Genomic DNA, 26,201 nt, shown 5'->3' on the forward strand with positions numbered 1-26,201 from the left:
CTCCTCCCCTTCCTCCTCCTCCTCCTTCCTCCTCCTCCCAGAACTCAGCACATATTCCTCATAACGGACACATCCAGTAATCAGTGATACCCTAATCACTGAAGTTTGTTACACTAATTGGTCTGTAATAATGTCCATGTCGTCTCCTTGATTAGACTGGTATATGTCGTGTTTCATATTGTTAATGTTGTTATTCCATGTCAGCAAAAAAACACTCTGTGCAATTCTGAAAATCCCACATCCACCCAAAAGAGCAGCATTAATAGGAGCTTATGTATTTATGTGTGTCTGTTGTAGTAGTGGAGGAGCAGAACGGTGTGGAGATGAGGGAGGTCGATAATATCTATATATATATATATATATATATATATAGATATATATATATAATAACCATCCTGTTGGTTCAGATGGTTGTGTTTAGGCTGATAGATGAATAAAAACAAGACATGAACACTTGCAAAAAGCCTGAAGATGTATGGATGAAATTCCCTCTGATGACAGTAAGTTGAATCAGGTATGTAATTATCATATTTTGTTTACATGCTGCAAATTGCACACCTGGATGCACAAACATACTGTTTTTATTTATTTTTTTCATTCTTTTCATCCCCTTCAAAAAGTGAAAAAGATGAAATTTTCCCAGTTGCTGCTTTGCCAGATCACCACTGAAGGTTTAATGGATAAGGACATGTGTGTCCATTTTAGATATTGTGTGTGTGTGTGTGTGTGTGTGTGTGTGTGTGTGTGTGTGTGTGTGTGTGTGTGTGTGTGTGTGTGTGTGTGTGTGTGTGTGTGTGTGTGTGTGCGCTTATCTAACTAAAATACAATTTCCCCAAGAAGTCCCAAATTGTTCATCTCTTGTACTGTTGGTGGACTGCTCCTCTATGTTCTCTGGTCATGGGTTTTAATATTTGTTCATCTCTTGTACTGTTGGTGGACTGCTCCTCTATGTTCTCTGGTCATGGGTTTCTTCTTGAATCAGACTGGTGGTCGTCGTGTCTGAATTGAAGTAGTTCAAATTGTCCGTCTTGTGTTTCATTAAGAAGTACAATGTGACCCTGACCCTGCACTAAAGCTCTTTAGGCTGCAGTATGTTCAGCACCATGAAGACATTGTGTTGTGGTTGAGTTTAGGACAACCTGCTGCTGAAGAGAACGGTTAAGAGGCTTCAGATGAAGCAGGAACAGACATTTCAGATTTGACTTGGAATCTCACCATTGGAGCCTCTGATGAATTATGAATTAGACCAATTCTGGTCTGACCTAAACCTGAATTGATATTAATTAGTGTTGACAGCGAGGAGATAAGGGGAGTCCGATTAACCGGAGATGTATCTCACAATGGTCACCGGGGGAAGAGAAGGTGGCAGAAGAACAGTGTGGCTACTCAGAGCTTCTCTGGTTTTCAACCCAAACAAAGAGGGAGAACCAGAGAACCTGAACGAGTCGGGACTAAAGATGGAACAAACTGAAATCTACGCTCTCACCTTAAGACTCACAATCAAATACTCAAGTCTGGGTTGAGATTGCATCTTTTACCTTTGACTTTTGTTACATTTTGCATTGTCGTCCGGAAATGATTTGTTTTAGGGTTCCACTAGAGAACTAACTGAAAAGGCAATTTTCTTCATCAAGCAAGTAAAGTAGATAAAAAATAGACACATTATTGTTCTATTTTCTGCAATTCTGTTCACATTTAAAAAATATAACTTAGAATTAGTAACAGTAATTATTAACTGCCATATCTCTTGAGTGTAATATTCCATGGTAGCATACAATCTCACCTGTAGGTGGCACTAACAGATGTCAAACGTTGGTGTTTACCAGCTAACACACACACACACACACACACACACACACACACACACACACACACACACACTGTCTTTAGAAAGTGCACACTTCAGTTGGCTCTACACTCTGTGGGTCAGTGATCTTTAACTGAGCAGCAGCTAGAGGTAATAATAATGCAACTGCATGCTTTCACTTCATCTGAACATGCATTATGGAACTATAAGCACAAAACTCTGACTCAGCATAACGCAGGCAGTCAGCTACACAGTAATGCTGCTTTAAAGTAGTGTGTGTGTGTGTGTGCGCGTGTGTGTGTGTGTGTGTGTGTGTGTGTGTGTGTGTGTGTGTGTGTGTGTGTGTGTGTGTGTGCGCGTGTGTGTGTGTGTGTGTGTGTGTGTGTGTGTGTGTGTGTGTGTGTGTGTGTGTGTGTGCGTGCTTGCGTGTGTGTGTGTGTGTGTGTGTGTGTGTGTGTGTGTGTGTGTGTGTGTGTTCATGGTTGAACTGGGGGAGGGAGTGGATCGTGTCTGAGGCTGTAACAGGCCTGTCCCTGGTTCAGGGTATCAGGGTACACCTCTCCTGTCCAGGTCTAACAGCCTCCACAGATGATGACTGCTCTCTGCGTGTCGTACAGACTAGCTAATGAGTGACCAGGCTGTCCCAGCAGCAGCCCTGCAGTCACCTGTCGGTCATCGGGTTATGGCTGAGGGCGGAGGGCGGAGAGTGAATTTGCTAGATTTGTGCTCACAGCAAGTAATCCTTGGCAGCAGACAGCCGCGTTGTTCCAGAGGGTAATCATGAGGATGAAGGTTGACATCCACAATCATATTTTACCAAAGGAGTGGCCCGACTTGAAGCAGGTAGGCACCGAGAGACTTTCTTACAGCCTGGAGCCTCCGGAGTAAATCCACACGATGTGTGGCCGGTCGGGTCTGCGGCACGCAGAGCTTCTGCTTCACTTCAACGCCTGTGAAATAAAGTGAACATGCTTCTCCCATTGGAGTGTAACAGCTCACTCCATGAATCTGTGTTCACTATGGACGGTTAAACTTTGATCAATAGGTGGACTTGGCCGTGCTGTTATCTGAGCCTGCTTGTGTGTGTGTGTGTGTGTGTGTGTGTGTGTGTGTGTGTGTGTGTGTGTGTGTGTGTGTATGTGACGGTGGAGGCCTGGCTAATGATTCCACATGTTCAGTGACACACGGAGATGGGCTTTCTATGAGGCAATCAGTTATGAAGTAGCTTCTCTGCTTCTTGAGATGTTTTGGCTTTGAACACATGCAAGGCCAGCGGATATTGTGTGTGTGTGTGTGTGTGTGTGTGTGTGTGTGTGTGTGTGTGTGTGTGTGTGTGTGTGTGTGTGTGTGTGTGTGTTACACTGACATAATACTGTATTTCACCACTTCTGCATGATGTTTGATGAACAACTAAAGGCTTCTATAAGCAGAAGTGACACATTTAGGGTTAACTCTGTGAGTCTCCATTTATTGCATCACTGAGGATTTCTTCATATCATACAATGAATGGGATTATTATTATTACTACTATCATTAACAGTGAGAGTCAAATTAATAATTGCAAAAAGAAAATTCTGCCTTTTCCTTCCAAATGAAGAGAAGTAGTGATGAAGCGGTAACTTTGTGCCGTTGCTCATGTTGGCGTCGGTCACATCTAGACTGTAACAGACGGGTTGTAGGACTATGGAGAGGCGGTGCTGCACACACACTAGAGCCTGTGACAGTCCTTTGAATCTAACAGTGTTATACAGCTGAGGTCTGTGACCCTCTGAAGCAGCAGTGATGCATCACTGTCTGCAGCACACTTGTGAAGCTTGTCCTCGGTTCACTTTGATGAAATATCAAGGTGATGATACAACAACACCTGTTTGTCTGAGCTGCTGGAGAGAGCTTCATTACTCAGAACCCCAAAAGAGAACGTCAGGGTTAACTCAAACAAACTCCACCGTTGAGCCGGGACCAAATAACTCCTTCAAGACAAAGACTGACACGTTTAATAAACAAGTGTGTACAGACATTTGAAGTAGCTGAAGCTGCTCTGCGGCATGAACAAAGCACGCTGTGCTGCGGGTGTGAACTCGGGCTTTACTGGCTGCATTGCTCACGGAGATCATTGGCCACTTCATCTGTATGCAGAGGACTCCACGGCCTCCGATGGCTCTCAGTGTGAGTTATCCCGGCCGTTGGAGTGGATCGTCCTGAAGGATGAAGATTGAACAGATGGGATAACTCAAGTGAGGCTTTCCCACAGCAGGACGCACGTTGGACACCAAACTATCTTTACTCTTATACTTTACATCTAAATTAAATACACCAGAGATGTAAGCTAATGAACTATTTGTTTTCCAGTATGTGATATTAAAAACCACACTCAATTATTAAGCATAATCCCTCTTCTGCATGTGTTTCAGAGGTATGGATACGATGGGTTTGTCCAGCTTCACCATCACTGCAAGGTGAGTAGCTGTGTATTTCCCTGTATGCATGCACAGACGGTACACAAGGCCTCATTGTTCTGCACACAATGCTCGGCACACAGCGAGTTACCTTCCCCCGGCTGCCCCCCCCCCACCCCACCCCGTGGACCTTTTAAAGTCCTCGACGTGTGAGCAGCTGCAGGACTCAGCACGGTGCCACTGCATCAGCGGAAAGATTCCCCTCGAATGCCACCGCAGCGCAGCAGAACAACGCGGGGCAGCTGCTTTAGGTCAAGCTTTTGGCACCAGCGAACCGCACGTGAGGACGGATGGTTGACTGCCACACGTCGATGCACTCGACCGTAAACCGTGTCTGGTGATGAGCATCTGTTAGAGTCCTGATGCCAATGTTAGGACAAGATCTGTGAGGAGTCCAGGTCACATTGTAACACAGGTGTAACACAGGTGTAGGTGCACTCAAGACTTGTTTTAATTACAGCCAATGAAATCACTGTCCAGGTGTTGTTTGTGTCTGCATTGTAATACACCTTCATGAAGACATGATAGTTCACATCTCATTCTCCATGAATCAGCTGTCTGCTGCCATCATGTGGTTTTGAAGTGTTATGAAATCCCCCAAAAAGTCAGCTTGAAAGCTGGAAATGAATCGGGTAAAGGAGAGTCTGCCGCCCAGGTGTCCGGCTCATCAACGTCACACCAACAAGAGGAGAGACTGAGATCATGTTGTGTTTCAGGGCGAAGCAGACATGATGAAGGACGGGAAGCTGTTCAGAGTGATTCAAGAGAACTGCTGGGATGCAGACGCTCGCATACGGGACATGGATCAACATGGTACATGCACAGACTGAGAGACACCAGCAGGTGGCAGTGTTTCATCTCATTGATGGCGTTCTGTTTGTAACCCTTCAGGAGTCACAGTGCAGGCCCTGTCCACTGTTCCCGTGATGTTCAGTTACTGGGTAAGCTGTGCTGTTTTAACATGAGACATGAGAATAATGAAATAAAATAAAACACCACTGCGGCTTCTTGTATGCAAAGCAACGTCGCTGTCTCTATCCTTCTTCAGCAGAGAAGCATCAACACCACATGAAGAGCTTATTATTCAAGTTGTATTTGGTAATACGTTCTATGTACCAGACGTGTAATGCATTATAAGTACGTTTATAATGCATCATAGAAATGGCTACCTTAAGATATATTTACCTGTTCTAATCATTACAGGCCAAACCTCACGACACTCTGGACCTCTGTGTCCTGTTAAATGACGACCTGGCCCGGACAGTGCGCAGTCGGCCCAGGAGGTTTGTGGGTCTGGGCACTCTGCCCATGCAAGCCCCCGACTTGGCCGTGCTGGAGATGAGGCGCTGTGTGGAGGAGCTGGGCTTCCCCGGGGTCCAGATCGGCTCACGGATCAACAACTGGGACCTGAACGCCGCTGAGCTCTTTCCTTTCTACGCTGTGAGGCTTTGAATACTGTAGTCCACATGTTCATGTGGTGACGTAGTGGTCACTGGTTAGAGTACTTTGTATTCAGAGGGTGAAGTGCTGCTTCACGTAGAACTGCTGATCTTGCCGTGTGTCTTCCATGCAGGCAGCTGAGGAGCTGGGCTGCTCCATATTCGTCCACCCGTGGGACATGCAGACCGACGGGAGGATGGCTAAGTATTGGCTGCCCTGGCTGGTAGGTGAGGGAGACGGAGCAGGAACAGGAGACACTGAACCCCCCCCCCCCCCCCCCCCTCAAGTCAATAGAACAATAAAACACACTTCTCTTGTTAAAGTAACTCCTTTGTGGCTGACATTGAACCACGTCTAGATATCTGTAAATAATAATATAATAATAATAATAAATGTATCGTTATTCATATAAAAACAAAAGTCCAGCTCAGACATCACAGCGTTTCCTAAATTGTTCAATGAAGTCATCAAATCCAAATCATTGTATTTTCCCAAGTTGCCTTTAAAAAAAGTTGCTTTGACATTCCTAGAGAACAAAAATGTCAACATAAAAATGACCTTAAAATTAAGTATTATTAGAATTCTCCACTTCCGCCTGTTTAAATCGTTTAACTAACTTCAGTCCTGATGACCAAACACGCTTTAACCTTTGAAACGCCATGTTGTTTTCATGATGACACTGAGCTTCTGAGAGAACGTTTTCATTCATATTTGTTTTTTGTGCAGATTAAAAAAAGATCCACCTGTTACTGTAAATGTTCTTCTCTGCTATAAAAACATTACATATTGACATTATTTTCCACTTTCACACATTTACATTATTTAACCAGCCTTGAGTGTGACCAGATGTACTGAGTCATGGATTTCTTCTTCACAGTCTGGGATCTGATCCTGATGCACTGCAGTAAACACTGCAGTGCTCCATTAGCTCTGTTTATACTCGCTGAAGTGCAGCAAGACGTTCATACCGTAGTGGGGTTTAAATAACACATTTTATTCATATAGCGCTTTGAAACATCTCAAAGACACTTTACAAACATTCAAATCATCATAAAAAAGCTAAACGCTAAAAACATGGAAGACACATTCATCAATAGCGAGACGCTTGATGGATGTACTTCAGAAAGGAGAGGTGATGTTCTGTTGTCTCCTCCCTCTCAAAGGCATGCCGACAGAGACGACCATGGCCATCTGCTCCATGATATTCGGAGGCGTGCTGGAGAGATTTCCTAAATTGAAAGTCTGCTTTGCACACGGAGGTAAAGATCAGACGTCACAGCAGAGTAATATAAGTGTCGACTTCATGCTTTATGACTTAATGCTCAATCACAGATACTGTTGTTGGACCTTTGTGGCTCATGTTCATCTGGGTGCAGGTGGCTCTTTTCCATTCACCGTTGGCAGGATTGAACACGGCCACAAAGTCCGGCCTGACCTGTGTGCGGTGGACAACGAGATGAGCCCGAGGAAATACCTCGGCTCTTTCTACACCGACTCCCTGGTTCACGATCCCATCTCCCTGAAGCTGCTCATTGATGTCATTGGAAAAGTGAGCTTGAATTCAGCATTCATTCAACACATTGAGAAGAGTGTGGGTAGATACTGTTCTACATGTTTACTACATGTTTACTACTTGTTTACTACGTGTTTACTACTTGTTTACTACATGTTTACTACATGTTTACTACATGTTTAGCGTTATAGCGTAGCTTCCAAGTGAACATGCATGTGTTCCTCGTTCAGGATAAAGTGATGCTGGGAACAGACTATCCATTCCCGCTGGGAGAGCTGCAGCCTGGATCCCTGATCGAGTCGATGGATGAACTTGACGACACGCTGAAGGTAACAACATGTTCCTCTGCTTCATGTGGACAGTGCTGCTGCTGCTGCCTCACTGCTGCTGTGTAACACAGGCAGAGAGAAGATGCTATCAGCAGTAGTGCAACAGGCACAGCACTATTAGTCTTTGTCAGAATGTTTAAAGCCATTCTGAACATCTTTGATTCTGCTTTAAAAATGTGATCGCGTGAATTAATACGTTTTAAAACTATCGAGTACTCAACATGTGGACTCTTGTTTTGCAGGATAAGCTGCTTGCTGGAAATGCAGTGGAGTTTCTGGGCCTGAAACGAGAGCAGTTTGAGTGACAACTGAGATGCAAAGCCACACCCAGTGATTCAGTGTAAACGCTTTATACAAAGATTCATGTTTGGATGATTAAAGTGAAAGTTCACCCAAAATCTAAAACACGTTGTCCTGTTTCCTGTGGTGCTGTTCATCAATCCAGATGGTTTTGAGTGAGTTGCTGAGTTTTGGAGATATCAGTGGAGATGTAATAACTGAGACTATGTAGCATTCGGCTTGTGGCGCTGAAAGTGCAAAATCAGCGATGTCTCTTTCAAAGAGCATCACGTCTGTTTGATGCTCTTCATCCACACTGTATTCTAGTTTGATTAGAGGAGAGTTGCCAAAGACCCCAAAAGGACAAGAAAGCTCATTAATGAATTATTATAAACTTAATCTTAACATTCAGTGTTTTCAGAGACACATTTAGTCAACACCAGCATTACAAAGAGCATGCATCGCTCCAGATGACTTTCATACTTCTATTCCCAATAAGTTCTCAAACTACAAGCCAAGAACAGGAACAATAAAGTGACTCACTTTAAAAAATTCAATACTACGACTCCAGTAATGCAAACCTAATAATCATATTTGCTTGGATTCAATGTGGCAGTGTGTGTGTGTGTCGCATGTAATATCTGTGGCATACAATTAACAATTGTTAACATTTTAAATGGCGTCTTCCTTAGAGATAGGGTGAGAAGTTTGGTCGTCCGTGAGGGACTCGGAGTAGAGCCGCTGCTTCTTTGCATGGAACGGAGCCAGTTGAGGTGGTTCAGCATCTGGTGAGGATGACACCCGGGCGCCTCCCTAGGGAGGTGTTCCAGACACGACCAGCTGGGAGGAGACCCCGAGGGAGGCCCAGGACCAGGACCAGGTGGAGGGACTATATCTCCAAACTGGCCTGGGAGCGCCTCGGGATCCCCCAGTCAGAGCTGGCTGATGTGGCTCGGAAAAGGGAAGTTTGGGGTCCCCTGCTGGAGCTGTTGCCCCCGAGACCCGATCACGGATAAGAGGTTGAAGATGAGATGAGATGAACATTTTAAAAAGTGAAATGATCAAAAGGTTAAATTTGAATCTCATGGTGTCTGATCCACACCTCCCCCTCACCAGTAGGCCTGTACACCTGCTGATGGAGGGAGTGGAGGAGGTGGAGGAGGTGGAGGAGGGGTGGACCTCTGGCTGTCTGTTTTTGGAGGACTTTCCTTCTCACTGTCGTCATCAGAGTTCCCGAAGAAATGATTATGAAGTGGGTTAGAAAGATAATACTCAGTCATACCATAACGCTGAATGATGGACGCTTTTTAGAGAGGTAAAAAAAGTTCATGCAGAAAGTTATGAAGAATGTATTTACTCACATCGGCTCTTCTGACTGTAGATCAAATCTGTTATTAGAATAAGAACATTAGAATATTAAGAAAATAGCATAGCGCATGATTTAATTACTCTGACGTCACATGTCAGGTCCAGGTTCCTCTGCATAGATGGCTCTGTCCACTCTGTCGGACACCATCTCTATACCGGCTCTGTGGCACCACTGCTGCCGTCTGTTGTTCCGGATGTCTTCATCCACGGTCGTTTAACTGACAATTTAGAAAAAGAAAGAGCCAATAAGCAACTGTATACCACCTGGACACTTCTACTGGTTTTAGCTGAAAGAGTCAAGATGTGTGTGTGTGTGTGTGTGTGTGTGTGTGTGTGTGTGTGTGTGTGTGTGTGTGTGTGTGTGTGTGTGTGTGTGTGTACATCAGCTTTAGTGCATTTAAGTTCTTAATTTTCCTGAAATAGATTCAAAATTATAAAAAAAAATACACAAAGATCAAAAGTTGGAGTTTTTTGTAAATGCAGATCACATACCTAAAATGTATGAAATGGGGTTTGGTCACAAAACCATCCCTATGAGGCACAACGGCACATTTATGAACACGCTCTGACATTTCAATTGGTTTGTTTTAAAAACACACAATAAATACGTCACGTTTCTACAGTTTCACTCTTAAAATCATGCTTTTAAACATACTTAAAACAGAATGCCATCTCTTGTTAAAACAGCATCAGAGTATGTAATACTGTAATACTGTAATACTGTACTACTGTACTACTGTACTACTGTAATACTGTACTACTGCAGTACTGTAGGATGCCTTAGAGCGGGATGGAGGAGGGAACACGACCAACCAATCACCACCTCGCGCTGTGCTCACCGCCGAAGAAGTCGTGTTTTCCTGTGCGACACGGACGTCACATCCGTTTCCTCGATGCTGAATGTTGGAGTGCAATGGCGGCGTGCCGGGGATCCTCGTCGAAATGGTTTTTCACCCGGGAGCAGCTCGAAACCACGCCGTCCCGCCGTTGTGGAGTAGAACCAGACCGGGAACTCTCGTACCGACAACAAGCGGCGAATCTGATCCAAGACATGGGTCAGAGACTCAACGTGTATCCTTTGTAAACAAACTTCTCCTCGACCGGGCTGGACGGAGACATGGCGCTACGGCAGACCGTCGCAGCGGGCCCGATGCCGCTAGCTAATGTTAAGCTGATCGCTTAGTTTAAGCAGCAAGTGTCGTGAATCTTCGACTTATTATGTTTTGCCTTTAATGTTTCTTAATATACCGTTTTACCGTGGATCTGTTAACCTGGGATCTCAGTGTGTCTGGTTCATGGTTAACGATAGCTATGAGCTAATGTAGCACGCTAACTAGCTAGCTGTGGGTCGACGTTCAAAAGGCCATCAGGCGAGTTTGCAGCTGTCGCTACCCCCCTGTCCGCTACACGTCTTTACCCCTCAGCCTGGTCCAGTTTAATGACCAGAAAACGAGACGTTAACATACGTGAGCCGAAGCTGACCGTTATACGACACGTTCTTCTCATGTAGTCAGCGCTATCATGCAGCTAGCGTAAATCACGTTAGCGTCAACTAGCCTGCTGTACAAAGTGTCCTTAGCTCAACTGTTGAAACCGTTTCTTTCGTTTTACTCAGGCTCGTGTTTAGTGCTAACACGCTCAATAACGTGTGATACATATAGACGCACCGTTAGTTTGTTGACTTTGTAAAGTTGCACTCACTCAAAAGTTTCCCTTGACTCAAGCTCCAGCTCTCAATTAACAATAAATACAGCCATTGTTTACATGCATAGATTTTATATGCACCACTCGTTCACCAAATTCCACAGGAATGTAAGTATTCCACCGTCGACCTAGAGTCACACGTTGGCTCAAATGCTCCAGAAGTCTCAGATACGTGACTCTGAGAAATCTGAACGTGCGTTTGTGGTTTGTGCAGATAATATCTCCAACCACGTTGTTCTTGGCCGCGAAAGTGGAAGAGCAACCTCGGAAACTCGAACATGTGATCAAAGTGGCACACGCTTGCCTAAACCCCCAAGAACCGCCTCTCGACACGAAGAGTAATGTAAGTTGAGGAAGATCTACGTATTGTGTGGTAGAGAGTACTACTGCCCCCCCCCCCCCCCCCCCCTCCAGTTCTCTCAGTGGTCATGGTTCCCCCTGTTAAACTGGCTTTGCCCTCTACAAAGGGCTTTATTTAAGTGGCCTTCTGTCGCGGTGTACCACACGCTTACACCTCCAAGGCTTTCAAACATCAGTAACTCATAGAATGAGCCTCTCTGTTTGGAGACTTTGGCCATTTGAACATCAGTCGTTAGGGGGAGAGATTAATAGACTCATTACAATTGTGTTGTAATGACTGTCTATCAAACTTCAGGCATACCTCCAGCAAGCTCAAGAGCTGGTGATACTTGAATCCATAGTGCTGCAGACCCTGGGTAAGTAGTGGTGACTGGAGTGGATGACTTGAGAGAGATGTAGCGTTGTGTCATTATCTTTGGCTAACCTTCATCAGTGAGGGAGTAGTGCTATTGATCTCTGTTGACTTTATTGGTCGCAGCCTGTTAAGTGGAGTATGTGTTATCAGCTGCTGTATGGGTATCTTGTCACGTGCATATTTTCAGGAAATCGTGTAAAGGTGACATGTCATTCTGTCATTACAGACACTGGTCACGAAACATGGTGTTGATTCAGCTGTGGAATATGTTTCTCTCTCACAAATTTAGTCTCCATTTCACTGCCGGGCCACATGTTTATGCTAATTTGACCAAGTTCAATACTTTCATCCAAAGAGAAAGTGATACATTTGTAACGTGCAAATATGAATAGACCAAATGGTTCCGCTATTCATATTCACCACATCGATACCTACTGCAATCTGAATTTCCGGCCCTAAAATGCATCGCTTGGTGTGTTTTGGTTTAATCATAAAATGACATGTCACCTCCCAACTGTCTCTGTGTTGAACTCACCTGTCATGTATTTTGTTCCAGGCTTTGAAATTACTATTGATCACCCACACACTGATGTGGTGAAATGTTCCCAGCTAGTGCGAGGTAGAGGCTTCCTTCTTTGCTCTTTGTGCCCTCTGCTCTGATTTGTCCCACCTCAAACATGGGTGGGAGGGGGGTGAAAACCGTGCTGACTTAATGGTTACATAACCACACACACACACACACACACACGCCGTGCTCTTTTTTGATGACCTTTATCAGTTCATTCTACGACACAGCACATAAACATTTGCTGATGCTTATTCAGCCAAGTCCAAGACTTTGTTTATTCATTTTGTTGGGGGATTTGACATTTAGTGTCTGATAAACGGACCCTTAAATATTGGTCACGGTTAAATCAGAGGTTCTGGCTTAATTCCTAAAAATCATCCAGCTTGCTGCAAGTGTCAAACGTGTAGCAAGAGTCCGTGCCGGGTGTAGTTTTGTGTCTTGGCCTTGGCTCAATCAGTACATTCACTTCCTGACCTGATGATGAAGATATGCTTTGGGCTCACAAACATGGTAATCCTGTCCCCCTTCCCTCCTGTTCTTTCTGTTCTGTCTCCTCTCTCTCTCACAGCAAGCAAGGATCTGGCACAGACTTCCTATTTCATGGCTACCAACAGGTTGTTATCCTGCCCCTCCTTTGTTGCACTTTGACGGCACACCGTAGCTTCCTGTAATGCAGGGTACCCTCTCAGTGTCCAACGGGCCCTACTTGCGCTGGCGGTTGTTGGGACGCTTGCCTCCTGGTTCAGAGGGAGCGGGACAGGCTGGCTCGTAGCGTTACCGGCCCCAGTCGCGGTGCGGTGTATTGTACAAGGGACCACGTGTTGGCACAGATGGGTTGAATGCAAGGTGTGAAGTGTAGTGGTGCGCTTGAAACCCACGTGTTTGTTCGGTTGCGAAAAAGTGCATAATTCTAAAAGAAAGACACTTTGGTAGCCTGAATAGCAGCTAAAGATTTCACAGATGTAAACATTTCTCGTAGAGGTCCTTCCGGTAAGTACCACAAATACATTTTTAAATGTTCTCTTTCATATCATTTGTTCAAACTGCATTATCTTCCTGTCTTTAAATGTTCTAGCTTTCCTACACCATGCTTTAGTACATGGAGCTCATGTTAGACCTGTGACAAGAACAAGTTAATTGCGACCCATTAAGGACCTGAACATGTAGCGAGTAGAGCTCTTTGAGTACTGATCACACCTCTTTTGGAGATTGTGATTTATTGTAACGCGAGGACTAAATGTTCTTGTAGTCATTAAACTGGGTCCTTAACGGGTTTGGTTATAGTTACCAGTGAGGGAATGAATTCACATCACTTCCAGTAAGTTGACAGTGTCTGATGCTGAATGTTTAGTATTGCTCTGAGCTGCACACAGGACTGTTCATGCTGCTGATGTTCACTGACAGCGTTGTTCACTCCCACAGACCAGACTCACACGCTGTACTTGAACTCGTTACACGGTCACATCCAGCTCTTTCCTACTGTGTTTTTAAAATGCAGTGATGCAAGGCAGAATTCAGATTCTTATGATTTAGTGTTGTTTCACACAGCTTCATGCTGCTGTTAGTGACGTTGAATCTATCGGCTGGCGGCCATTAGTCTAACATTTGTTCCTTTGATTTGATCTGATCTGATATGAATATGTCTTCCTGTGTGGTTATGATCTAAACTTGCATCGCTCCACTCAATTTCCTTTTCTGCAGGACAGTGTTGTAGTCCTCATAGGTCCGATTGGCTTTGATATGAATATTTAGTGTTGCTCTTGGTGTTGAGACCGCTCCAGTGTCCCTCTAACACGGTCATCTCTGGTGTCTCGTGGAGCTGCAGGCCCACTAGCTTTATCCCTTCAGAACGGTCCCAGAGTCCCGTGCAGAGGAGGCCCCAGTGTTCAGAGCGTCACAATGGGACACATGGCCCCTCACCTTTGTTTCCACATTTAAACAGCCAGGTTCTAGTTTTCTCATGACACTGTGCAGTGCTTATTAGTGTGTCCTTACATGGATCATGAAGTAACCTCTATTGTGACCTAGTTCAATGATGGCAGACAGTGAAATGTATAAACAGCATTAATTCTTGGCTCATCTTTTGACCCGATGCCTTCAGAAGATTAAAGCGGTCCGCTCCCTCTTGTCTTTTCTTTTTTCTACATATGTGGGACCCATCGGGACACCGCCTGGCCTGACTCCACCCACTCACATTCCTGTACCCTCACATGTGAAACGTTCACTCTGTCTCTCTCTCACACACACACTCATCACACACACACACACTCATCTCACACACACACACACTCATCACACACACACACACACTCATCACACACACACACACTCATCTCACACACACACACACACTCATCACACATGCATACGCTCACTGCTATGCAGTCTACACCTCACCACCTTCTGCCTCCAGTACAAGCCCACAGTGATCTCCTGCGTGTGCATCCATCTGGCATGCAAGTGGTCCAACTGGGAGATCCCAGTTTCCACTGACGGGAAGCACTGGTGGGAGTACGTGGACAACTCCGTCACCCTGGAGCTGCTGGACGGTGAGATTGAGTTCATGTGTTTTAAATTCCTCACGTCTTGCTATATGTTGTAAGGAGGGAGTAGGGTCGTAGGGTCGCAGCAGAGCTCCAGGTGTTTTGGTGATAACCCTAACCCTTGTACTTGTAGAGTTGACCCACGAGTTTCTGCAGATTCTGGAGAAGACGCCCAGCCGGTTAAAGAGGATACGCAACTGGAGGGTAAGATGCACTGCTGCTCTGCTTCATACGTGGGAAACGCGTGTGTGACATGCTCATTGGATTTTAACTGTAAGCGCAGGATGTATTAAAGTACATCGCCTCACCAGCACAGTTCTGAAAACGATTTGACTCATATGACCTGTGAGTTACGACCCATACGGCGGTGTTGCAACATTTCCAGAGCAGAAATCCAGCCGCTACCTTGATTGGCTGTCCCAGTGCTGAATGAAACTCTTACCAGCGTTGCACATCTTTTTCTGTCCTCTAGGCCACACAAGCTGCCAAAAAGCCCAAAGGCGACAGCTCTCAGTTGACTGACAACTCGTTTCCCGGGCCCTCCATGCTCCATGATCATGTCGATGCACCGCTCTCCGTCAACTCAAGTTTCTCCAAAGCAAGCGGCGCTTTCACCGCCATGCCCGGCCAGTCCCTGGACGCCTTGGCCGGGACGTACAACCCGGCTAGCCACAGCGAGTGGCCCCTGGTCAACCAGAGCCAAGCGGGTTACCCTGCCGCCTGTGTCAAACAGGAACCGCTCAGCATCCCGCTCCAAGAGCCCTCTTTGCTTCAGCATCCGCCGGCATACAGGACTGAGAAAACGCTCGACTTCACCCCTGTTAAACAGGAACCAAAGGGAGCTGGTGGGAGCGGAGCGGGCAAGCATCAGCCTCCGTCTGCCTACCCTCCGCCAGCTCAGCCTCCTCCGCCGCACCCGTCTCCAGCCCAGAAGCTCTCCCTGGACAAATACAGAGAGAAGCACGCCGCGGAGCTGGCGGTCTCTGGGCAGAAACGGGGTCAGGAGCAGCACGGGGGGATACTGGATTTCGATGTGAGGGGGGATCCGTTATCTTCCTCCTCTTCTACCTATGCATCATCCTCTTCTGGGAGCCAAGTAGACCACAGAAAGCATTCACAGTCCCACCAAGCGTCCCACGGTGGTGGTGGTGGGAGCACCACCGCCTCCCCGATGAAAATCAAAGTCCCCTCCTCCGCTTCAGGGCAAGATAGACGTCATCACGGCGACAAGCGGGACAAAGGCTCGCTTAAACTCCGCCTGGCCGTCCCCGGCTCTGGCGGCAGCTCCCAGCTGGATCGAGGTGGACAGCCAATCAAAGACGAACTTAAGATGAAGATCAAAGTCTCGTCGTCCGAGCGCCACAGCTCATCGGACGAGGGCGTGGCCAACAACATCAAGAGTAAACATTCCAGCCCTCTGGTGAGCAAGGAGAAGCACCGCGGAGCAGATCAGAGCCTCCATCGCCACCACAAGCACAGTCACCCGCATCCACACACGCACAGCGGGAACGGGGGGGCGGGTCCGCTGCGGGGCCCCCCGGGACTGGTCGGCATGGACGGGACCGCGCTCCCTCCGCCCGGATCCGCCTCATTGTTGTTGTCGTCGTCGTCGTCATCATCGCGCAAGAGGCTGTACCCCGAGGCCGGCCACAACCACCACCCTTCCTCCTCATTCTCCACTTCGTGCTCCAAAGTGAGCAAAATCTCCAAGGGTGGCTCTGGTGCTGCAGGTACATCTTTTTCTCTCCCCTGTTCTCCTCCTGGCTCCTCTCCTGTACTGCACTGTGTCTCGTCTGGCTTGCAGCTCTGTGGCTAACCTCCCTCCCTCCCTCCCCCTCCTTCTCCTCCTCCTCCTCCTTTTTCTTGTTTCTCCTCCTCCCCTCCTGTCATACCCAGGTGGGCTGCGGACCTCTCAGCAGTACCCTCCTCCTAGCGAATCGCCACATGAAGTGGGAGAGCAGAGACACTGAGTCCACCGCTCTGCAGCCGTGGCCGTGGAAACGACCACAGACTCCCCACAGCTCAGACTGTGCTCCCCTCCCTGTTAAGTGCCCTAAGGAAACAACTCTGTCACCATAAACCCTTTACTGAAAGGCAGAACAAACGCTTACCTTCACAAAGATAAGTGTTGTTGGACGTCTCAATTTCTGAGACAAGAAAGATGAAAACAGAATCATGCTTCCTGACTGTCAGGCTCTGGGCGGAGGCGCTCAGTCCTGTCTTAGTTAGTGTTGAATCGCTGCTTGGTTCTCCTTCCTCCTCCTCCTCCTCAGAGTCTAGGAGTGTGCAAACGTGTGTTTTCACCGCTGGGGGAGTCTTCCCTGCATTTCAGAGCTCCACATGAGGGGAACAAAGTATTATGAGTTCTATGAGAGGCATGGAAGGTGCACTTTGTTTCATTTTCCTCTATTTTTTTTAAACGGATAATTTAACTGAATCACATTTCTGCGGTTGTTTGGAGGAAGCCAGTAGCCAGCTGGAGATGAGTTCAACTTATGTTTGCTGGCATTCCATTTAGTACTGTTGATGGATGCAATTATTATTATTATTATTATTATTATTATTATTTTTTTAGGTGTAAAGTTTCATCTCCTCAATTTCTTTCTTGTTGTGATTTCTTTTTATACTTCAGAACTGTGCGTATGATTTGCATGTTTCAATCATCAAAGGGATTTAAGAGGAGAACGCGTACTTGCTGTTTACAGGAAGTGGAGATAAATGTTCATACGTTTTTGTATGTTTAAAGAAAAACAGAAAGCTATACCATGACTACTCAGGTTTGGAGCTGCTTGTAAGTATAACAAGATAACTATAATACCTATAAAAGACTTTTATTTTGTTGATCAACGGATTGGGCATCAGCATTCCAGTGGTGTGTGTGTGTGTGCGCGTGTGTGTGTGTGTGTGTGTGTGTGTGTGTGTGTGCGCGTGTGTGTGTGTGTGTGTGTGTGTGCTTCTACCAACCTTCCTACAGGGGGTGCTGTTCTGTGCTTTTCCATCACAGGGATCAGTTGATGCCCTCAGTAACAGGCACATCTAACACCTACTCATCACAGCAGAGCCATGCAATTTGTACCAAAACCATATTTTGGGACCTATAAGTAGACCTTAAGCTAGATGCCAAAGGTTGTGCCTCAAAGAAACGACGACTGACTGACTGACCGCAGTAGTGTGCTTTTAAAGTTTACATAAGCCTTTTTACTTTGGACTGCATCAGACATCATGACATGAAGCCGTAGCCCTCAGACGTCAGCGGGGATCATGTGAGTATTGTTAATCAGCCACTAACACAGTACTTCATAGGAAAAAGGAAACGCGGCGTTGGCTCGGTTCTGGCTCGGTTCTAGCCCAGCACCGTGACCTGCTGAGTATCGTTCATGAACCTCAAGTAGCTGAAGTGTGGACGTCCCTCATAGGTTTTGTCCCCGATGTCCTCATTTACAGCCGTGTAGCTGTGCGGACACGTCTCATCACAGCAGTTCCAGACATTAAACTCCATATTGTTCCCAGACGCAGACCTGACCGCCGCCTCTGTTCTCCACCGGGTTATTCAAAGTACCGTTTGGACCCGTTACAGATGAACCGTTGGGCTCAAGAGGCAAAAGCAGATGCGGACAAATAAGCCTAACCCACTCTTTACATGCTTTGTTTTCTTTCCATTTTAATATTACAAATAAACTTCAAAGTCGCCACTACCCTGACACGGTATGAACCTTGGTTGTTGCTGTTTTATTATGCGTTATACATGTTTCTGGAGTTTAGGAGGAAAGAAGCTTGAATACGAGACATGCTGTACATCTAGTGTTCCTTATATTAATGCCACGTTCTTATCACGGTCATGTCTTAGTCACAACTTTACACGATGATTCCTCCATCACTCATCAGTGGAAAGCTAACAGGAAGTAATAAACATTGTCAGCATGCTGCAATATGGATTACACATGTTTATCAATCTACATATCACCAGAGAGACCTAGTTATGATTAAGTTACTTATGAGATTGGCACATTTAATAGATTTCTATAGAAAATATTCAAAGTGTTACAAAATTCTTTTATGTCAGTTCACATTTTATAGGTTCTATTAAAGTTAAATGTATAAAAGTGCTTCTCACATCTTTTTGATAGACGTACTCAATGTACAGTACTATAGTGCATCACTGGGGGTCGGTGGCAGCCCCTCAAAGCATCCCACAAGAATACTTCTATTTTCTCAATAATAATAAGTCTAAATTGCCCATAGTGTGTAAGTGTGACCTGTTAACCACACAGTCCCTCTGGGTGAGCGCAGCAGCTCTTTGAATGCGCTCCGGTCTCACGCTGCGGGATGAACGAATGCTTCAGCAGCTCGTCTGCAGACGGACGAAGTCTCTGGTCACTGGAGTTAAGAGAGAGAAAATAAGTTTTACGTCATGAGAGAACTTATTCACTGAACTCAATTAGTTACAGACTTAAGCAAGTTTTCATTAGAACTAAATTTGGGTACGTGAGTATGAAAGGGATTTGCCAGTTTGCACAGACCAAGGAGGGCAACGAGTCTCACCTTGTCAAGCTGATTTTCACAAAGTCCTTGGCGTGTTCCGAAAACCTATTTGGCAAGGCGGGCATCAACCCTCTTTGAGCCCCGATGTAGAACAAGGCAGCCATCTTGTCCATGTGTGCCAGCGGTGGTTTCCCTGTGGCCATCTCAAACACTGTGCAACCCACGCTCCATATGTCTGACTTCCTGCCGTATCCTGTCTCATTGATAACCTGACGAGTGGATGAGATGATGAGAGTCGGGTAAGATTAAGGCCAAATTCACGCTGACGGACCTGCAAAGATGTCAGATCGCTGCACAGTGACAGTGAATAATGTAATACCATGAAAGAGGAATCCGCGGAGCTCTGCTTGTAGTCATGCTTATGGATGTAGTCGGCAAGTTTACTACATTTTCACAATTCTTTACTATTTCTAGCTGTTCCCTGTAGACGCAACAACAACAGTGGTCTGTGTTGCAAATGTGACAATTAGAGTAACAATCCTAATCTTACAGGCGGCTTTTGTCTTGCACTCGTTGGCTGCAGATCCCAAACGGACTCCCTGACAGTTCCAGGTATTTAGTATGCTAGATATTTTGAATGTGTCTGCAATGCACTGCCGAGCCTCTCAGCTAGCGTCTTTGAGCAGTTCACACAGAGCTCAAGCTCTAGTTTGAGCTCTAGTTTGCCTCTGATCTGAGGCTCTTGTCGGGGAGCTCTACAATCTGTCGGCGAGAGGAAAATCAGAGGCTAAAGTTGTGTAGGGAGGAATACAACTTCAATAATTGAAAAGGAGCCATGTTCACAGATGAGAAGACCATCTCAATGCATCTACCTCCGGTGCCATCCAGTAAGGTGTGCCGTGGACGGACTTGAGCAGATCTCCGCTGTTGCTGGCGGTGTGGTTCAGGCAGCTGAGACGGCGCGCGCAGCCAAAGTCTATGAGCTTGATGACGCCAGTGGGCATCAGCATGACGTTGTTTCCCTTCAAGTCCCGATGAATCACCCTGTTCAGGTGAAGGTAGGCCACCCCCTCAAGGATCTGATGGGTGTATAGAGCCAGGACACGCTCCGGCAGGGGACCAAACCTGAGGGCAGTTGAAGTCATTAGTACAGACCAGTTATTGTTAAACCCTCTGATATTCCAAAGCTCAACATCTCTAAAGACTCTTCTGGGTAAGTGGTCAACCTGTGAAGGATGCTGGCGATGGATCCTCCTGGGATGTATTCCATGAAGATGGAAACCACATGCTGATACAGTGAGGTACCCAGAAAGCCCACAATGTTGGCGTGTCTGAGGGTTTTTAGCAGCTCCACTTCCCCCTCCAGATGGCCGTACTCCTTCTTCGCAGTGTCGGGGTCGGAGGAATCAAGGCTCACCTGTTTCACAGCGATCAGCTGACCCTGGCTAGTCAGGCCGCAGTACACCTGGTAAGAAGGCAGCAGTGATCGCCAGGGTTAGCTGAGAACCAATGTCTGCGGTAACAATAATGCTTTAAACATTAATTTGTCATTCTGAATTTCCATCCTTACTGTCCCATATGCTCCCCTGCCGAGTACTTCGCCCTTTGTCCATGTGATGGCGTCATCTACAACCAACCCAGAGCCAAGAAGACCACCACCCTGTGTTGAATTATCCTGCAACAAAATACACAGAATTCACAAATGTAAACAGAAACACCTGTTGTATAGCGTGTCAAAAGTAAAATTGGTTCAACGTGCTTAATTGTGCAGACCTCAAGGTAAACCGTATCATCTTAATGGAACTTCTAATATGTGGCAGCAATGTAAACATTGATAAGACCCTTATACTGTTGCCCTGTGCATGTGAACCATGGTGCTACGGAAAGTCTGCTTCTGTAACTATTAACTATATTGCAAAGGAAGGATAAAAAAAAAATTCCGACAGCAAAAAAACCTCCCTTGCGCTCCTGAGAAAGTCAGATACCCTCTTCAGTCAAAAGAATACTGCCCTGGAGTAACGTGATTGAATACATAGAGATAGCGTCTATGTGCAGTTCATGGCCACCTCTTGTCATGAATACTATGTTTATTTAATTTTTTTTAAATAAATACTTTCGACCATGAAAGTACCTCAGGAAACGTCTTTCTTTCTGATTCTTGATCGTCTTCTCTGTTGGACTCCAGGTTTTCAGGGCTTATGGATACATCCCTCTCGTCCAATGAGATCAACTCCTCGGCCAGACATTGTAGCAGGTCATCTGTAAGCGGCCCGTCCCCCGCCTCATCCAGGAACTTCTGGTAAACTGGTGACATGATATTGAGGCTGGCGCTGGAAGACGCCCAGGTGTTGATCTTCGGTTGTTGGGTGCTTTGAGATGACACAAGCTCAGGAAGCGATCGGTTTGGGTCTCTTATTTCTTGCATATTCATGTGTGGGCGTTTATGATCGTCGGCATTAGATGAAGCTGCTGGCATTGTCAATGTCTTGTCATTTGATTTGATGGTTTCAGACCCATGTCTAGAAAGAGTCTCCTTTATGGTAGATAACACAGTTTCTTCAGCACTGCTTTGACAAATTCCAACATCCTTGGAAGGAACTAGCTCAGCCTTTGTGTGTCTATCCTTCTTTAACTTGTGTGTGCCTTTCCTTGGAACAGCTGCAATGTGAGGTTTTACCCTAGAGGACGCAGGTTTTGGTTTGCTTTTAGTGGAAACCACGACACTCTCCCCCGGACTAATCCTCTGCACTTGTTTCAGTGGTCTGTGTTGTTGTGTCTTTCTTGCCGGAGCAGACTGCACTTGTCTGCCCTTCACTTTCTCACAGGAGCTGGAAACTCTCAGGTTATCATAGATAGGACCGGCAAACATCTCGTAGATGGCCGGTCCATCATCCCCGCTCTGCATCTGCTGAAACATGTCTTTGTAGGTGATAAAGTCCACAGTAGATTTTGACCGCGGTGTCCCCGCTAGGCCGGGTCTCTTTAACTGCCGGATGCTCTTCAGCTCTCTCGTTGGTGCATGCAGTTGAGCTCTGTTCATCTTGTCAGGATTTGCTCTTTTGCCCTGATCACTGAGCTTCTTTCGTGGTGAGGGGGTGCCAGTGTGACAATGAGCACCTTTAACAGATTTGAGCTTTGACTTTACTTTTGCGGCAGTCTCTCCACTAATTATTAGCTCAGGGCCGTTCCTCGTTTTCTCTTTAGCCTGTGTGGAGTGCTTCAGATTGCTTTTGGACTTGTTCCGATTGAGGACGCTTCGGTCTTTGTGTCCAAGCGCGTTGAAGGACTGCTGGGTCGTTTGAATGTCGGCTCTTAGTTCACAGTTTAAGCTGGTTCTTCTGTCCTTGTTCAGGGCAGCTTTTAAGGCCTTCAACATCCTCTCATCTTCCTTGGGATCCATGTCTGACCGCGGAAGGTTTCCAGCTGGAGTAAATAATTGAATTGTCTCCTCGGTAGTGCCAGTAGGTATCTTTACATCCTCCCTATAAGGGATTGGATCATCTACCTGGGTTTCGTCACAACAGGAATCCCTCATTGTTATTCTTGTCTGTTTTATATGCTGCAAGTCGTTTCTGTAAGTCCCTTCAGAGTATGCAATAGGATCACCGTGGTCATTGTTCATATGGAATGTTATTCCGTGGCTAATCTCAGTGTCAGGCTCTGGGGTGCAGCCCACACGGTTCCTTTCCTCCTTAGACTTTGATGTGATAGATAATTCATCGTTCACAGTGTCTCCTTGTTGTGCATATTGATATTTAATGGAGTCATTGGTGGCTTGGCCTTCACAGTGAGAGTTTGTACGATCGATGGGCTCTTCATCCAGGTCATGTGCCGACCTGTGGATGGGTGGAATGTGACTGATCTTTGACAAAACTTTTAAATGCTGCCGTTTCTCCCCAACCATATCAGCCTCAGTGGGGCTCGCGTCGTTCGAACGCCGCGCCAGTCTCTTTCCAACTAACTTCATACGTCTTGCCCCTGAAGCTCTCCCACACACATCCCTCTCATCTTCCTCATCCTCATCCTCCAGATCGAAGGAACTCTGGCTGCTGGACCCGCTCTCTTCACTACCACCCTTAGTGGTCAGAAGGCCAGTGCGTGGGCTGCCCCAGGACAGCCTTTCTCTCCTCAGCCGGGTCCTGGAGCAAAGGGGGCTCCGGCTGATGGGCTTCAGGGGAACAGGGTGCTTTAGCGCTGGCAGAGCCGCAATGTCCCTGGGCCTGCTGTCTAGCGGTGCCAACAGCTTGGGCGTTCTGGGATGCAGAGCCAGCAAAGGTCCCTGCACGAATCGGCACAGAATACAGACATTGACAGTTATTCAATGGTTAGGACTTGTGGGGTAGACAAACTGAATGAATGACAAGACAAAAGGTGAAGGTGATATAAGGACGGTTTAAATTCACCTTTTGTTCATTTACAGTGTCTTGGAAGACCAGTCCTACAGACAGGAAGATATGTTACATTAAAAACATGCACACAGGTATCATTAGCAAACAAATTTTTTTTTTTATTTTGAACACATTAAGTCACTTTTTTACCACTATAGTGTTATTTACACCTGAGAAGCAATACAACAAAACATGTAAAAGTGTGGTGATTCTATTTTATTTTACTGTACTCTCATGATACGTTGGATCATGGTAACCCGTCTGCTTCCGGCTAGCTACCTGAGGCTAGTGTTGTTGTGTACATTGAAATCATGACGGGGAAAAACAAGAAAAATGTCGTCTCCTCGAGGCATAAGACAAACTTCCAAAAAGGAGCCAACTAGATAGACTAGCTATAACTTTCCTATAATGAAAGTGTCGTGATCATTTTGACCCGGACAGGTGTGATCACTACAAGAGATTTCCACTGTGCATTATATGCAGCACTGTTTCCTTTTGAATGTTTATAACATAAGGACACATAAATGTAAGTCCTCCTCTGATCTACATATGATACTGCTGTGCAATTTAAATACGTATTATAATATAAGTCAAAGCTTTATTAACTACATCTACGTACGGGTCTGGATGTGTGCTCTGGCCTGCAGCACAGTGTTTGAGCACAGCAGGGGTTCCATGATGCTGGGGGCTGATTGGCTGAGCTGGCTGGACTCAGCCACAGACAGCAGGGCGGGGGAGGATGGAGATGCAGCAACCACACTCCTCGTCCTCTGCCTGTGAGGGACGACTCAAAATCAGACCTTTTTTGTGCGAGTGCCACAGATTTGTTTAGTACAAAAAAAGTACAATTATCAGTCTATTTCATTCAACGTTTAATGTCCAACTGTCAGTATCTCTCTTCATATGCGACGCTGACAAGTACACATTCTGCTATTGATTGGTGTTTCTTAAGCAATGGCAAATGCCTACATAATTCCAGCTACAGCACGTACCTGTTTGGAGGGGGAACCGGCAGGCAGGAGGTCCTGGTACTCAAACCAGGTGAGGGAGCAGGATCCAGATGGCTCCAGCGTCTGCTGCTGTCTCCCAGGCTCGGCAGAGACAAACCTCCTCTGCTGAGCCGAAGAGGAGACACAGACAGGAATGTGGTTAACTTCGCCTTCGACGAGAGGAGAGCGTTTGTACTCGGGGGATGTTTGTTGGGGCTCAACTGAGAACATTGCACATGCTGATGACTTGTATTGCCTTGTGCTGAACTGTCCCCTCCCATCTCTCTCTCTACATTACTGGAAGCTGATGCTATGAAATTAGAGACCTGCTCAAAGACCTTTATTCTACTTGGAGAGCTTGGACTTTATTCAGTGGTGAGAGCGCCACATAGCAGACAATGAGCTGATTCACGGAGGCCCTCTCTCCCTCCCGTTGCCCGTGTTTCTAACCTGTTTGGGGAGAACAGCTTGTCCTCTGGACGCGGTGACAGGTGCCTGCATACAGGACAGGAGTGTAACCGGATAGGACACCGTTCTACTGGCTGGTGTAAATTAAGAGGCAGTTGTTGACTAGCCCAGGGAGAGTGAGCTGTGTATTCAAGCGACTGTGTGTGTGTGTGTGTGTGTGTGTGTGTGTGTGTGTGTGTGTGTGTGTGTGTGTCGGGCTGATGGAGTGTTAACTGTTGTTTGTGGTTACACGTATGGACAGATGTTGATGTCTGCACTGTCAACACTATCAGCTCAATGCCATCAGCTTGGGGATTATCACTTCAGCCAGAACACACTCATGGGAATGTGTGTGTGTGTGTGTGTGTGTGTGTGTGTGTGTGTGTGTGTGTGTGTGTGTGTGTGTGTGTGTGTGTGTGTGTGTGTGTGTGTGTGAGAGACCATAACCCACCTGCTTCCCCTCCCTGCATCCTGGTAGGCCTGCCTGATGTCTCTCAGTGTTTCCATGGCGTTTTGGAAACAGAAGGGGATTCCCTTATCTGCTCCACACACACACACACACACACACACACACACACACACACACACACAGTTACACTCACCTGAATCCATCGTATTCTCTTGGTGTTCACATTAACACACACACATTCAGGACTCAGTTACCACATGTCTGACCCGATAGAAGCCAAATAATGTTTCTACTTCCAACCGTCACTGATAGAAGAGAAATGACATCATATCACATCACATCACATGACATCACATCATATCACATCACAGGAAACAAATCTTGAAAAGCAACAAAAGCAACATGATTTCAAACTGGGGTTCATAAATGCTAAAGAACTACGTCACTGTGAGCTTTCTGAAGTTCATGAAGCACCGTTCCAGATGTCAAACAACAGAGAGCCTTGATAACCACTGAGTGCAAACTTCATCAGTTGTTTTTGAGTAAACCTGCTGCTGCTGCTCATATAGAACATATACAATATGAATACATATACAATATGAATATTCCTCTATGACACTTGGTACACGTCACAGAGAAAACACTTTACCTGTCTCTGAGCCTGATGGTCCACTCTGCTCCCATATCCAGACTAAAGGCTTGGATCAAAGAGTTCCTCTCTGTTGACTTCAAGCCTTCGTTCTGTTTGTGTTCTCCGTGTTCTC

At 46.2% G+C, this 26,201-nt stretch overlaps 3 protein-coding genes across 5 annotated transcripts; 2 read left to right on the forward strand and 1 right to left on the reverse strand.

Annotated features, from left to right (window-relative positions):
- The first annotated feature begins 2,448 nt into the window (after nt 1-2,448).
- On the forward strand, nt 2,449-7,952 carry acmsd (aminocarboxymuconate semialdehyde decarboxylase). Its single transcript, XM_068736699.1, has 10 exons — nt 2,449-2,650; nt 4,219-4,263; nt 4,980-5,076; nt 5,155-5,204; nt 5,467-5,703; nt 5,837-5,930; nt 6,867-6,962; nt 7,080-7,252; nt 7,447-7,545; nt 7,788-7,952. The coding sequence occupies exons 1-10, from the start codon at nt 2,588-2,590 to the stop codon at nt 7,848-7,850; spliced, it is 1,017 nt and encodes a 338-aa protein (XP_068592800.1). The 5' UTR covers nt 2,449-2,587; the 3' UTR covers nt 7,851-7,952.
- A 2,086-nt stretch (nt 7,953-10,038) lies between these two features.
- On the forward strand, nt 10,039-18,434 carry ccnt2a (cyclin T2a). Of its 3 annotated transcripts, XM_068736642.1 has the most exons (10): nt 10,064-10,263; nt 10,923-11,004; nt 11,111-11,239; nt 11,552-11,612; nt 12,168-12,230; nt 12,748-12,793; nt 14,565-14,728; nt 14,856-14,926; nt 15,195-16,452; nt 16,619-18,434. In XM_068736642.1, exons 1-10 carry the CDS (start codon nt 10,106-10,108, stop codon nt 16,690-16,692), a joined length of 2,106 nt encoding a protein of 701 aa, XP_068592743.1. In that variant the 5' UTR covers nt 10,064-10,105; the 3' UTR covers nt 16,693-18,434. The 3 variants fall into 3 exon arrangements, 2 of the variants coding, with proteins under 2 accessions (XP_068592743.1, XP_068592744.1); XM_068736643.1 differs by lacking the exon at nt 12,168-12,230; XR_011105379.1 differs by lacking the exons at nt 14,856-14,926; nt 15,195-16,452; nt 16,619-18,434 and having other exon boundaries at nt 10,039-10,263; nt 12,748-13,169; nt 14,565-14,653.
- Nucleotide 18,435: 1 nt separating this feature from the next.
- Nucleotides 18,436-22,072, reverse strand: map3k19 (mitogen-activated protein kinase kinase kinase 19). The gene is made up of 6 exons (XM_068736644.1): nt 21,336-22,072; nt 20,775-20,879; nt 20,431-20,669; nt 20,077-20,329; nt 19,265-19,473; nt 18,436-19,099 (listed from the first exon to the last, which is right to left on the reverse strand). Exons 1-6 carry the CDS (start codon nt 21,678-21,680, stop codon nt 18,982-18,984), a joined length of 1,269 nt encoding a protein of 422 aa, XP_068592745.1. The 5' UTR covers nt 21,681-22,072; the 3' UTR covers nt 18,436-18,981.
- Between the last annotated feature and the right edge of the window lie 4,129 nt (nt 22,073-26,201).

Source organism: Cebidichthys violaceus, unplaced genomic scaffold (genome assembly GCF_023349555.1).
Source record: "Cebidichthys violaceus isolate CVI_PGR_0920_01 unplaced genomic scaffold, fCebVio1.0.p SCAF_71, whole genome shotgun sequence".
NCBI classification, from domain to species: Eukaryota; Metazoa; Chordata; class Actinopteri; order Perciformes; family Stichaeidae; genus Cebidichthys; species Cebidichthys violaceus.